Below are 14,304 nucleotides of genomic sequence, written 5' to 3'. Positions count from 1 at the left end.
GACCCAAGCCATCTCCCCCCCCTCCCAGTGCCCTGCAGCTGGACAGTTGTCCTGGTGACACCTCTTAGGCATCATGAATCCCTTGAGTCACCTGGGAATTTGCATCTAGGCCATGTGCCTAGCTACATACAGATCACCCCAAAAGAACACTTGTGGGCCCAGGACCCTTGGTAACACATACACACGCTAAGAACCCTTGGGTAGGCACAGCTGTGCATGCTTACATGGGTACATGTCTGTAGGGGGCTGGGGATCCCTCCTGGGCTCTTGAAAGTCCCTTTCCAGATCGGTCTCCACATATAGCATCTCTCCCTATTTCCAGGATGTGTGGCCAGATGTGGGCACAGAGATGGCTGTCACTGGTCCCAGGTCCAAGGCTACACTTACTGGCCCTTCCCCCAGTTTCCCCTTCAGTGTGCTGTGCCCACATGTGCAGGTTCTTGCATGGTCCTGTGGGCATTCTTCTGCTCCTCCACCCACCTCCCCAAAGAGAGGCCATGCTGGGCAGAGAACAAGAACCATGGTTTCCAGGTACATTTTATTTTATATCATGGGGTTGGTTGTCTGACAAGGGGCATGGTGCCCAGAGTAGGATAGAGGACCCTGGGCTTGGAAATGTTTCTTATCCTCAGATATGGAAACTGAGACCAGGCAGGTATGACTTGGGTTAGGGAGCCAGGGTGGAGCTGGAGGTCAGGGCAGGGCAGGCACAGAGACCCGGATCCTCTCAGATTTCAGGAAAGCCACGTGTTTCTCATAGTAGGCAGCCTCATTAATGAACACGGGGTACACAGTGGAGTTCCCCTCATATAGCACGTCCTCACCACTGAACAGCTTGAAGATGGGTTCACCGGGCCTCAGTGGCTCAAAGTCATGGTCCTGGAAGAAGAGCCAAGGCCAAGGAAGCTGGGGCCATGATCTCTGCCCCCATCCTCCCCACCCAGAAGGGAGTAACTCCAGCCTTGCCAAGGAACACTGTCTAAAAACAGGATTAGTTCTGAGAAATATGTCATCAGGCGCAAGAACATCATGGAGTATACTATGCAAGTTAGGACAGCAATGACATCATCAGGAAATACCCTCTCACCAGAACCTGCTTCTGTCTACATTCTCCTCTTGGACAAAGTATAGAACAAGCTTATATTTTTTAAAGTAAACTCCCTAAAGTAACTATTATTACATATCATTAGCAAAGCTTTTGGGCAGACCTGGCATACAATGCTCTGCCAGGTATCAGATACTCTAGAAAATACTAAGACTACTGCAGGAAAGGCCACAGGACTGCACAAGACCCTGTTCAACGACGACTCCCGTGTGGAGAGTCAGCTCACAGACACGAGGTTGCTTGCATATTCATGAAAAAAGAACTTTTGCACTTGCAATCAGGTGACAATGTTTGGTCCCCACTGCTCTTCAGTTAAACAGCCACCCAGGGGCCTCCCTCCACTCCAAGTGTGAAGATTTGTGCTGCTCCAAATGCCAGGTACGAGGCAGGGCTCCAGCTGCAGGCTTGGACGGGATCAGCCTCTGGTCCACTAGGATTCTAAGGTACTGGGGGCTCCATCGGACGTTCAGGGTACCACCCCCACCCCTTGTTTCCCGCAGGACCGACCTGGAGCTGAGGGTGCACAGTGCCAGCCAGGTCGCCGTCCGCGGTGCGTGGGAAGTCCACTTTACCCAAGACCCTGTAGATGTCTATCTCAAAGGCGGGAAAGGCCTTGCCTGTGTAGAGGTTGAGTGTGACTGCCTTTTTCTCCGTTTTCCAGGAGCCAGCCCTCTCCCCCACCTCAGTTTCCCTAAAAGCTACTGTGGGGTCTCACCTTGGTTGAAGAGTTCAATGAAGTCCAGAGTGGAGGCCACCAGAGTTCTCATCTGTGAGAACAGGTTGGCCCGCAGCACGCCCTGAGGCTGGGGGCCCAGCTCTAGACCTGGGAACCAGGAAGGGAAAAGTAAGGCAGGTGCCCCAGGCCCAGACACCTACAGGAGGTCCCGCCCCTCTGGGTGCTGATTCTGCCCTGCAAGCGTCTGTCCTACCCCTTCCAACTCAGCCTTTCCAGGCCCTGACTCCATCCACCCTTCAGCCCTCTTCTCCTCCCTGCCTATTTCTCCTACCCCACCTGCTCACCGATTCCATTCTTGGACACAGATTCCACGCTGTAGGTCTCTGCTCTAGGTGGCTCATACTGCAAGAGGCGGCAGGGCAGCCCCGGGTTCTGCAGCTGTAGAGTGAGGGGGGCCAATCAGGATCCAGGCCTTCTTGAGAGGGGAAACTGAGGCACTGAGACTGGGAAGTACAGTGTACAGGAAGCACAGTGTCATCTGCCCTGCCCCACCTCTCTCCCTTGGTTGGAAGGTTCCAGAGACTCTGGAGTACCTGCAGGTGGCAGGCCTCTGGGGACAGGGGACAAGCAGAGGTGACTCTGGTCCCTCGGCCCTGCTCCCTGCCCTCCCTCTCCCTGCCCTCTAGGAACCACCTGTAGGTAGTGGCACAGGTGCAGGTTGAAGGAGCTTTGGGATTCTTCAGAGATGAGGCAGACCCCAGTGTTGGCCGTGGTGTTGTGCAGGTCCAGGATAAAGTCGAAAGCCTGGTCTGTGCCCTTGGGACCCAGTAGCTGGTTCAGCTCTCGGGCTCTTGTCACCTCATATGGGTCATTAGGAGTGGCTGTGGAACTGTGGGGAAAGTCGGGCACACCAGTCCCCATCATCTCAGCCTCCTTCTCTTGGCTAGCTTCTCACCTTTGAGGGCTTGACTGAGATGCCACCGCCTACAAGAAGCCTTCCCAGACTGCTCTTGGCCAGGTTGGATGCTTCATGTAGCAAGTGGTACACACACACACACACACACACACACACACACACACACACACACACACTCTTCCTCTGTGTCTCCTGGAACCTGAGGCTCACACCTCCTATTCCCCAGATGAATCTCACCCCAACTGGTAAGAGTCTGGCCTAAGGATCAGTGGCTGATCCAGGTTGCTATCAGGACAGACTTACTGGAAGAGGTAACGTTGATCTGAATCTCTCTAAACCAGAGGGTCAATGAGCAAAGGCAGGGGTAGCTTGCTAGTCACAGAGGCGGGGGTGCAGGGATGTGAGCCACAGGGTCAGGGATGTGAGCCACAGAGGCGGTGTGCAGGGATGCGAGCCACAGAGGCGGGGGTGCGGGGATGCGAGCCACAGAGGCAGTGTGCAGGATGCTAGTACCCGGCTGTGGACCAGCCACCTTGGCCAAGCCTACTCACTTGAGGAAGGTGAGGGTGCAAGCGCGGTTGAGATCATAGCCCAGGTAACGGCGACAGGCAGCTGTGGCTGCTGGGTTGGCCAGAACTGGCATGGCTGAGAAGCTGGGTCTCTGCAGCTCCCCTGGAGTCTGCAGCCAGTGCTTGACCAGGTAGACACCACACATTTCATTCCCGTGGGTGCCCCCAGTCACAGCTACTCGGCGCAGGGGCTGCCGGGAGGTAGGCAGGGAGCACATCCTGGTGTAGGCAGGAGTTTACCAGATGCAGAGCTCCCAGGTCCTGAGAAGTCTGAGGCAGAGGGCTGCTCGTGAAGAGGTAGCTGGGCGGCAGTGTCGGCTGTCTCCCACCTGTACCCAGAAGCCAAGCTCTAGGACACTTTCAGCTAAATTTTTGTTCCACTTGGAACCTCAGTCCTGCTTCTGGAACTTTCTTGGAGGGTGTGTTGCGCTTTCCACTTTTTTCTCAGAGGAGACAATTTTCCTTGATGTCTTTAGAAGGAAGGTCCTTTCACCTGTGCAACCAAGACATGTTGTTGTTCCATGTTGTTCCTGAGAAGCCACATTGCCATTGTTACATTGTTACTAAGTCTCCATACCTTGCCAGGAGGTGGCTGTGCATGCCTTTAACCTCAACACTCAGGAGGCAGAGGCTGGAGGAGCTCTGTGAGTTCAAGGCCAGCTTGGTCTACAAAGCCAGTTCCAGGTCAGGCTTCAAAGCTACACAGAGAAACCCTATCTCCAAAAACCAAACCAAAACAAAAAAAAAAAAAAAAAAAAAAAAAGAAAAGAAAAGAAAAGAAAGTCTCCATACTTTACACCTTACAAGAATAATTTTCTTTTTCCCTAAAGCAAACGTGTCCTGCAAACCATGTTTTTCAACCTGTGTTGAACTGGTAACCCCATAATATATGCCCAGCCCCTTGCCTTGTTGGACTTCTGAACAACTGTGGTGACCCCCCTTCCATGTATGCGTTCTCGTACTCATCTACCCCCAGACAGCCTTGAGCACTGAGCCCCCATTCTTCTGCCCAGATGCTAACAGCCAATTATCTCAACAGCTCTTTCTGTCAACCTAACCCTTCCTCTCAAAAGCCAGTGAGGGGCTGGTCTCTGAAACCCTGACTTGGGGGGAGGCTGTTGTCTGGCCAGTCCGTCGTGCAGCTCTAAATGCAGCTTGCATTAATCAGGCAGCCGTGGGAATGGCTTTTTCTCAGGTCTAACACACATAAGCTGAGAAGAGGGAGTCAGACAGTCGGAAGGATGGACTGGTCCCACCCACACCATCTTCACAATAGAACTACACTCATTTTATAGATGGTAAAACCAATGCCAAACTTTCCAGGGAGAGAAGACTGCCACGCCATTAGCTGCAGCAAGCAGCTGGGCTCCAGGCCTCCTGCACCCTCCTCTGAACTGGCAGGAAGCCTCTGCCCGTCCTCTTACCTGCTGGGACGTGGCTGGGCTTCACTAGGCACAGGCCTGATGTGTCCACTCCTACCCGCTGTATTTGTAGGCCTGGAGGCCCCAGGCAGGAAGCATTTATGCCCAGTTATTGGAGAACTGGGGGCGGGTGGCTGGGCTGAGAGCCAGGCAGCCAAAGTTCTTAGGGCCCCACCCCCAGCTCCGATAAGCTCCACCTGCCCTCACCCTCCACAGCCTACTGGGTCCAGATCCCCCGGGGCCAGTTCCTGTCCTTGCCCTCTGCTCCTCTTCTGGGAACAGGAACAGTTCTGTGTGCCAGGGCCTCTGAGGACTCCTGCTTGAAGCTGCCCTTAACCCTTGGAAAATTAACTGTTGAGATTCCTGACCTGGAGGATTCCCAGTCCTCAGAGAGGATTTGGCTTTACTGACTGGCAAGGTAGTCAGGGCCTGGTCCCTGGTGGGTGGACAGGCTTGCCTGGAGTCCCTCCCAGATCCACCCAGAAAGGTGCTTTCCTTGCCGCTACTTAAGGCAGACATCAGCGGGCTGTGACTCGTTTGTAGCCCCATCAGCCCTGTACCTTGAGGACCACAAGAAAAGAAGTCCCCTTCCCTCTGCCTTCCCTCTGCCCTTGCAGCTCTCCCCACTTCCTTAAGGCTGTGACCCATGGGGTTCAAATCTTATAGCTCATCGATGCTTCAAACAAAATTGCAAATTGTCTTGCCTAGTCTTTGTGGTCTTCAGGGGCGCTGTGACCAAAATGGATTTGTTTGCTCTGCTCTGTGAACAAACCCTTAGACCCAGTTTATAGATGTGGAAACTGAGGCTTAGGCAGAGTAGCTATGGGTGCACTGAGCACTGGGGACAGTTGGACCTGGAAGGCAGGGTCTGGGCCCTTTCCACTCCCTGCTGTCTCTGTGGGGTCCAGGGGAAGGGCAAAGGAGAAGTCCTTGTCCCCTGACACAGGGCTGCCCCTCCACTGAGCTCAGCTGTTCAGAGGTCTCTGAGGAGAGAGGTAAGATGGAGGCCGTGAACCATGCTGCGTGCAGCTGATTACCTCTGTCACTGTCCGTGCGGGGGCACCTGTGTCCCAGGGTGCCTTCCCTCTAAGACTGCTCCTACTGTAGTTTGGGGCTTCTTGGTGGCCAGGGTTCTCTGGGCTAACTTTCCTCAAAGCTGACTCAGGTGGCCTGAGCCTGTCCTCTGACCCTTCCCACCCTGTTCACCTTTGTTCTCATCAGGGCTGCTGTCCTTTGGCGGGGAGCCGGAGTCGGTGAACCGTGGTTCTGAGCACGCTTTCTGGAGTCTGAGGCCTCAGCTGAGGGACGGCAGAGACCTCCATAAGGCCTCTGCAGAGGGTCACCGACCCTTCTGCCACCAGTCCCTAGGCTGTTCCCCAAGTCCTTCCCCTGTGAGGAGGGGAGGGGAGGTGGTTGGAGGGGATGAGCCTCCTTCCCAGTCCCCACTGTGCTTCAGCCCAAAACCTTGGTGTTCAGTCTGAAGGCCACCCAGCCGATGGGTGCTGCTGACTGCTGCAGGGGTTCTGAAGTCAGAATTGTTAGGCAATTTGGCTGTTTGGGGGCCGGGGTGGCAGTGTCCAGGGTCCTTCCTGCCAGGAGGCCCTGGGCTCCCAGCTATGGGGAGGGCAGCAGTGAAGAATGAATGCCTCATGTCCTTAGCCTCTCTGTTTCTGTGGGTCTCTCTCTCTTTCTCCCCCACCTGTCACCAGACACAGCTGTGAACAGAATGAGGGGCAGGTCTGATGAGTTACACCAAACCCCAGCAAAGAGGGGCCCCCTGATAGGTTGTGCGGCCTGGAGGGAGGCGGTGCCCGCCCTGGGTCTGGCATCCTGCTTGGGAAATGAGCTTGAGGCAGCTGTGGGGAGTGGGGGCAAAGCAAGTTGCAAGCCTGAAAAACTGGCATGGGCAAGAACACCCCGAGATGAACAAGCACTAGAGCGATGGCCAGCAGGGGATCCACATCTCTTTAGTTAGGGAAACTGAGGCCCAGGAAGGTATCAAAAAACTCCCCTCTTCCCAAGTTGTTAATCTTGATTCAAGAGGGCCTTGTGGCCTGAGATCCATGCCTGAAGATCAGGGACCCAGTGACTTTGCAGGCCCTGCCTGACCCTCCACTCTTCTGACCAGGCTCTGGTTCCTTTGTCACTGCTCAGCTCCTCTGGCCTGCCTGTCACATCTTGGTCAGGGTCCCTCACCTTTATTCCCTGCGTCCCCAGAGTGACACTGGCCACCCCCTACCAGCTTCTCTAGACTGCTGTATCCTGTTAGCCCTTCTCAATGACCTCCCATCTCCCTGCCAGTGACTCCCAAGGTGACATCTGAGACACAGCACTTGTCAGCAGCCGCTCCACCATTTTCCTTCTGGGACTGAATCTTCCGGGAGTGCTCAGGCCACTCCAAGAAGGAGGCTGTTGTCTTGCAGGGCTTGTGGCATTGGCCTGGTGTTTTCCCCTAATGACAAGGGGATGACAGATGGCTTTGTCTTTCTTTGAAAGGGCTCTGGATGCCAGTCTTGGGGAATGAGCCAGGCAAGGACCTGGAAGGCCTTGCCAGGGTCCAAGCCAGAGACAACAAGGCCTCCACTGGGAGAAGGAGGGGACGAAGTGGACAGAGAGGGCCTGGGGATGTGGGGAAGGGGGTGTAGGCAGCACCGCAGCTGAGAAAGGAGAAGGCCCAGCTAGGGTAAAAGGTTCATTGAATCAGGTTTAATTTTCAGCTCACTGAAGTGGAAAGCTGGAAGGGCAGCCATGTGGGCACTGACCAGCAACCTTGTGCCAGGCCACCATCACTATTTCTCAAGGCCAGGACCTGGGGATGCCCAGGTGGGGACTCTTGGCCCCTTCTCAAAGACAAGTTAGGGGGAGGGAGAGGAAGGAGGCAGCTGAGGGGTGCCTTTGTTTCCTGTCCCTCAGCCCTCCTCCACCTGCCTTATTAATTCTAGTTAGGTACCAGGCAGGGCCAGCTCTGACTGGGTACTGGGGACATGGCAACCAGCCAGAGCTGGCTTCTGCCCCCTAAAGTCTGCTTTCCAGAGAACAGGGAATAGAAGGCAGGACTCTGGTGAGCATGCTGGGACAGAAGGACATGAGAAGTCTCTTTGTATTCCTCGGGGGGCATTGAGAACCCTCTGAGGTCCACGGACACAGCCCTGGGGAAACGGCTCTGTCCTCTGTCCCCGGCACGGTGCCAGTGCCACAGCTCAAGGGACTGCGCCCTGCTCTGTGGCTGTGATTAAAGACCCCATGAACAGAGGGCTGCGGGAAAGGGTGTACAGGTCTGCACAAATCCATTGTTGTTCTTTTGAAAAACTACAACTCCCAGACTCCTCTTGAACTATGGTTACCTGTGCGTGCACCTTCGCGCAGGTATGGGATATTCCCAGATACCCTTGTGCTCCCCGTTTAAAAGGCAGGGCCACACGAGGCCCCTCTCCTCGTGTGTCCCACATCCTTTGTCCTTTTGTGTTTCCCTCCCCCATTAAAGTGGACCCACGTGGGCCGCCGTGTCGTGTCTGTGTTTGTTCCGCCGTGCGTGTCTGTCCTGTGCCCCGTGTTCAAGAAGAACACCCCCTGCCTTTTATTATTTTTTAAGAAGAACATCCATCATTGAAGGGAGTCAGGACAGGAAGTCACGGCTGGAACCTGAAAACAGGAACTGAAACAGAGGCCATGAAGAACCGCTGCTTCCTGGCTTGCTCCCGTGACTTGCTCAGCCTGCTCTTCCTTTCACACCCCTGGACCACCTGCCTAGGAATGGCTCCACCCACAATGAGCTGGGCCCTCCCCACCATCACACATTGATTAAGAAAATGACTCACACACAGACTTGCCTGCAGGCCAAGTCGATGGGGACATTTTCTTTTTTTTTTTAGGTTTATTCATTTATTATGTATACAGCATTCAGTCTGCATGGATGTCTGCAGGTCAGAAGAGGGCACCAGATCTCATTACAGATGGTTGTGAGCCACCATGTAGTTGCTGGAATTGAACTCAGGACCTTTGGAAGAGCAGCCAGTGTGCTTAACCTCTGAGCCATCTCTCCAGCCCCTGGGGACATTTTCTTAATTGAGGTTCCCTCTTTCCAAATGACTCTAGCTTGTGTCAGGTTGTCAAAACACTAACCGGCACAGCCCACACAAGGGCAGGAGGCCCTTGCTATGGCCACACACAGATATAGCCCTTACCTTAGTCCTTCCTCCCAGACCTGACCTCCCAAAGCCATTTATGCTCCAGGCCTGGGGTCCTGCTGCTCTCTCTGCCACCTCGCCACTTTCCCTGGGACCAGTCCCTTCGGCTGCTCTCCAGCCCTGTGCTGCTGGCTTCTTGCTAACCTGATGTCCTGGGTTCGGACCTGTAGTGTTGGTTTTCCTATGGACACTCTCAGTTGAGACAGTGGGCAGTTGAGACCACTGTGGACCCAGAACCTATGGCTAGATTTCACCATGACCCACTGGAGCCCCAGGGCAGCTCCCAAGCCTGCCACTCACCTGCCCACCTACTCAAGAACCCATCAGTCTTGGCATCCCTCCATCATCCACACACCATCTGTTCCTCTTCTCATCCATTCGTCCATTCTCTCCTTCATCCACCCATAAGCCCGTTAAGGGCCTCTGCTGTGTCCCCCACGTACCATTCTGGAGATGCCACCATCCAGACTTTCTAAGACCACAGTTCTTTTAATTTCTCAGCCTCAGCTCAGATTTCCTGTGACTCTAAGGAGCCAGCAAGCCGAGGCTGGGAGTTGGAGTGGCTCTGCGCCTGGGTGTAGGGGGATTGGGGAAGAACAAGGAACCAACTCCAAGGTCATGCATTCTGTCTACTCAGACTCCAGCTCCACAATCCTCAACTAAGCCCTCTGTCTCTAGACTCTACCCCTGGTCTTTCCTCGGTGAACTCAGGTCAACCCTGTCTTGATTAAGACCTCAGTTTCCTATGTTCAGATGAAGTCTCCAGTTTTTTGTTTGTTTTTTGAGACAGGGTCTCTCTCTACACACCCGACTGTCCTGGAGCTCCTTCTGTAGCCCAGGACAGCATTTCAAAGATCACAGATATCCGCCAGCCTCTGCCTCCCGAGTGCTGCGATTAAAGCAGTGCACCACCAAACTTGGTTTCAAGCCTCCATTTTTAAATTTTATTTTCCATGTATGAGCATTTTGCCTATGTATGTCTGGGCATCTTATGTGTGCTTGGTACCTGCTGAGGCCCTAAGAAGAAGATGGATCTTGGTTTTTTTTTGTTTGTTTGTTTGTTTGGTTTTTCGAGACAGGGTTTCTCTGCGGTTTTGGAGCCTGTCCTGGAACTAGCTCTGTAGACCAGGCTGGTCTCGAACTCGCAGAGATCCGCCTGCCTCTGCCTCCCGAGTGCTGGGATTAAAGGCGTGATGGATCTTTTTTAAGTGGAGTTAAAGATGACTATGACCTGCTGTGTGGGTTCTGAGGTCTGAACTCAGTCTTCTGGAAGAACAACCAGTGCTCTTAATCACTGAGCCATCTTTTTATCCCCAAGTCCCCAATTTCATATTCTACCTCTCATTACCTCTTTCTAGTAGTGAAGATGTAGCCAACACTCGCACACACCCCTGCCTGGGCCCAGAACAGATTTGACTAATCAACCACGCTTTTCTTGTTATTCATGATGTTTCCTGGCTTGCCATTCTATGAACTAAACTGTATTCTGTGATGTCTGCTGAGTCATGGGGATAGACCCCTCTGAAGCTGTGAGCTAAGAGAGAGTCTTCCCACTTGAACTTGCCTATCAGGTCATTGGATCAAAGCAACAGAAAAGTAAATAATGAACACCCTTCAGGCAGATTCCACCAATAAATCTGATCAGTGTTCAAGATCATGTCACTTCAGGTGGGACAAAGCCACCCTCCGGGTGTGGATGGAGCTGGGAGCCACTGCTCTGTCTTCTGGGACCCTGTCTGGGATCTGACAAAGGAAGTCCTCCTTAGTCACCAGATCTGCTCAACCTTGGGGAGGGGGTTTCTCTGTCAGCAGATCTGCCTAAGGAGAGGGTCAGGAGCTGCGAGGGGCCATGCTCTGGGAAGGGACTGGACCAGCCACCTGCAGGTCTTGCCTGGCTGCATGCAGGTCTGTTCAGGAAAAGTTCCAGAAGTGGGGTGTGCACAGGCTGGGCCAGACACCTGCCTTTCAGAATAACTGGGGATGTGAGTGCGGCTGAAAGCTCAGGTGGGGCAGGGTCTGGGCAGCAGGAGGGAGTGGGGGTGGCGTTCATAGGAGGGTGCAGCTCTGGGAGCCCATGGCCCAGCTTATAAACTGCTGGTTCCAGGGACCATAAGGCGGGTAACGGAGGTCGTTAAGCTTTTCCATCCCAGGGCTGCGCAGCAGACAGGCACGCTGGTGGGAGAAGGTGTCGAAGGAGAACTTGCCGTGGTACCTGCCCATCCCACTGTTGCCTGCAAGGACACAGAGAACAGGAGTGTGAAGGCAGCACCTGTGTAACCCTGCTTGCCAGCCTAGGTGGCCACCACCTACCTGGGTCAGAAGCCCAAAGCTTGCAAGGGAACACAGAAAGGCAGCACAATCAAATACCCATTTTTCAGATAGGAAAACCAAGGCTGTAAGAGGCCCAGGGCCCACATTCAGGTGGAATAGCAAAGACTTTCTGGGGTTGGGGCTGGATTGTGGAGGGGGCCAGAAACTCACCAACTCCCCCCAGGGGCATGGAAGGTAGAGTCAGGTAGAGGAAACCGTCATTGCCCCCAAAGCCACCACTGCTGGTACGTTCCAACATCTGGTTCACCACCTGAGGGAGGCAGAAGCACACAGGAAGGGGGTGAGCCCTGACAGTCCCATTGGGGGAACAAAGAGCTCTCCCCTCTGCATCACCTCTCCCAGGTCCTCCCTCTGCTGGCAGTCCCTTATTCCAAGCACCCACTGGGGGCACACTTCGTAGGAATAGGTAGGGCAGAGTCCATGCCCATCACTGTGACCATGAGGAGGTTAGGACTTGGCGAGGGTGTGGTGGACCCTCACTGTAACCAGCCAAGCTTTGCCCGTGCAGTCCTGGTTGGTATCGTCTTTCAGTCTCATAGGAACTTTGCACAGCTCAGAAGTGGTGGGGCCTCCCTCTCTGGCACAGCCCTTACTCAGTCAGGACAGACAGCTGGCCAGTCATGCCGCTGGGACCCGTGGCCCTGCTTGTGGCCTGTTCTCAGGTGTCTGTGCGGAAATCGAGGGACCCAGGCTGGTGACTCAAAGTTGCAGCACCTGTCTAAAGCCCCCAGCAGGAGGTGTGGCCAATAGTCCCCTTGTCACCTTTTCTGTGGCCCCAGCCCCGCAGGCCTACCTGGCTGTTATTGGAGAAGGCATACAAGGCCAGCGGCTTCTCCCGCTGGTTGATGAAGTTGATGGCCTCATCCAGGCTCCTCACGGTCACCAGGGGCAGGATGGGCCCAAAGATCTCCTCCTGCATCACGGGCTCTGACTCCTGCACGTCCGCTAACACCGTGGGTGCTGTGGACAAAGGAAGGAACAGCCTCGCTTTTTCTCAGGGCTTGGTAGAAACAAGGCTCCAGACTGGAGAAACTAAGGATCTGACCTCTCAGAACTTCAGGGTTTGAGTGTCTAGGGACCTGGAATTTAGGAGTCACAGGCTGGCTCACAGTTAAGGCACCAGAAGCAGTGAACTTAAGGATCCAAGATGAAGCTCCCATTCAGGGTCAAACACAGCACTCTTCAGTATGGAAGGGACTCAGCCCAGGGGGGCTGTGTACCACTGATGGAAACAGGACACTCACCAATGTAGCGTTCTCCCTCATCGCTCTGGCCACCAATGACCACGCGGCCACAGCCCAGCAAGCCCTGGAGCCGCTTGAAATGTTTCTGGTTGATGATTCTGCCCAGGCTGGGGGAGGTCTGTGGGTTGTCCCCATAGAAACGTGTGATGGCATTCTGCAGGGCAGGTACCAGCCGCTCCTGCATCTCCTGGCTACACAGGATGTAATCAGGGGCCACACAGGTCTGGCCAGCATTGAAGTAGCGAAACCAGGCCACGCGGTTGGCCACAGTCTGGGGGTTGCAGTCATCGTCCACATAGCAGGGGTTCTTACCCCCCAGCTCCAGGGTGATGGGCGTTAGGTGTTTGGCAGCAGCGGTCATCACAATCTTGCCTACCCGAGGGCTCCCTGAGAACAGGGTCAAGAGACACCATCTTCACCTGGACAGCTGGTCTAGGCATGAACTTTGGCCTCCCCTCTCCACAGACACCTTTCTCAGCCCAAGTTCTGGGCTGTTCCACCTATCCTGACCACCCAGGATCCAATCTCCAAGATTCTCAGAGGTCCTGGACAGCCACCCTCAGGGACACCTCCACCTCTTGATTTGTTCTCTACGCCGTGTCCTCTGCTGTCCCCACGCCCAGGATCCTGGCCAGGGCCATCCTCACCCGTGAAGAAGATGTAGTCAAACTTGTGTTTCAGCAGCTGCCCAGTCTCCTCGGGCCCGCCCAGCACCACAGCAAAACAACTCTGCAAAACAGGATGGCAGCTCAGGAGGCAGACGCAAGGACAGTGGGGACCTCCCCACTGGCCAGGACAGGGATATGGGAATGCCGGGTGCTGGCAGGCAGAGCCATACCCACCTGGTCCAGATACTGGGGCAGCAGCTCGGCCAGCACCTTCTCTGTGTTCTTGCTTATCTCTGATGGTTTCAGCACCACACAGTTCCCTGAAGGAGCCAATGGGGAAGTAGAGGAGTGAGGCCTGTGCCTGCACCCTCCAGGAAACTCTGGATGCCTTCTTTGGGAAGGACTGTCCGACTAGGGGGTTCCCAAACCCCACTCACCTGCAGCGATGGCCCCCACTAGGGGCATGATCATCAAGTTCAATGGATAATTCCAGGGTGCAATGATAAGCACCACGCCAAAGGGCTCCTTCCGGATGAAGGCTGAGCTCAGCTTCGTGAGCTAGGATGCAGGGTGGTAGTGAGGTGCCAGATGAGTAACAGCCTCCTCCACTCCCATGGGTCCTCACCTCCTTGGGTGATGGGTCCCCAATGTAAAGACTGGCTTACTTTGGTTTCAAGGGTAGGAAGGGGCCTAGAGCAAGCACCATCACCTCCACCCACCATTCCCTAGACAATGGTGCTCACCAAGTTGGTGGACACAGACTCGTCCTTCATCCAGGTCTGCAGGTTCTTGAGGGCCAGGTCCACCTCATTCTGGCACAGGATGATCTCACTTATGTCTGAGTTGAAGGCTGACTGTGGGGTGGGGAGGTCTGGTTCAAGTCTGGGCTGGGGTCTACCATTCTGGAAGGGTGTGAGGTAGTGACCTTGAGCCTATTGATGTAGTGTATGGTTCCACAGGGACTAATTCTGGACTGCTACTGTCTGACTTTGAGACTTTGGCAAACAATTTAAAACTGAGTGCCTCAGTTTCCCTATTTGTGACCTGAGAACAACCATGCAGCTGGCCTCTCAGTGGCGCTCTGCATGTTCTCAAGTCAATGTTGCATAGAGCAAGGGTTAAGGACACCAGGACATTCTCTCCTCGTCAAGGGCACAGGATCTCACGGAGCATTTGCCCAGCTTGGGAAGGACCATTGCACCTGTCTAGATCCCACACTCATGCCCCCACAGCACCTTGCCCACGTC

General features: G+C 54.5%; 2 protein-coding genes across 2 annotated transcripts; both read right to left on the bottom strand.

The window, feature by feature from the left end:
- Positions 1-530: 530 nt before the first annotated feature.
- Positions 531-4,898, bottom strand: Acy3 (aminoacylase 3). The gene is made up of 7 exons (XM_005351636.3): positions 4,691-4,898; positions 3,249-3,759; positions 2,475-2,670; positions 2,126-2,219; positions 1,821-1,928; positions 1,613-1,722; positions 531-879 (listed from the first exon to the last, which is right to left on the bottom strand). The coding sequence occupies exons 2-7, from the start codon at positions 3,482-3,484 to the stop codon at positions 694-696; spliced, it is 930 nt and encodes a 309-aa protein (XP_005351693.1). The 5' UTR covers positions 3,485-3,759; positions 4,691-4,898; the 3' UTR covers positions 531-693.
- Positions 4,899-10,920: 6,022 nt separating this feature from the next.
- Positions 10,921-13,845, bottom strand: Aldh3b2 (aldehyde dehydrogenase 3 family member B2). Its single transcript, XM_026781568.1, has 8 exons — positions 13,801-13,845; positions 13,495-13,615; positions 13,292-13,377; positions 13,097-13,178; positions 12,450-12,836; positions 11,999-12,165; positions 11,356-11,455; positions 10,921-11,105 (listed from the first exon to the last, which is right to left on the bottom strand). The coding sequence occupies exons 1-8, from the start codon at positions 13,828-13,830 to the stop codon at positions 10,921-10,923; spliced, it is 1,158 nt and encodes a 385-aa protein (XP_026637369.1). The 5' UTR covers positions 13,831-13,845.
- Between the last annotated feature and the right edge of the window lie 459 nt (positions 13,846-14,304).

The sequence above is a fragment of the Microtus ochrogaster genome, chromosome 8 (genome assembly GCF_000317375.1).
Source record: "Microtus ochrogaster isolate Prairie Vole_2 chromosome 8, MicOch1.0, whole genome shotgun sequence".
In the NCBI taxonomy this organism is placed as follows: Eukaryota; Metazoa; Chordata; class Mammalia; order Rodentia; family Cricetidae; genus Microtus; species Microtus ochrogaster.
This window is presented reverse-complemented; position numbering and strand designations above follow the sequence as displayed.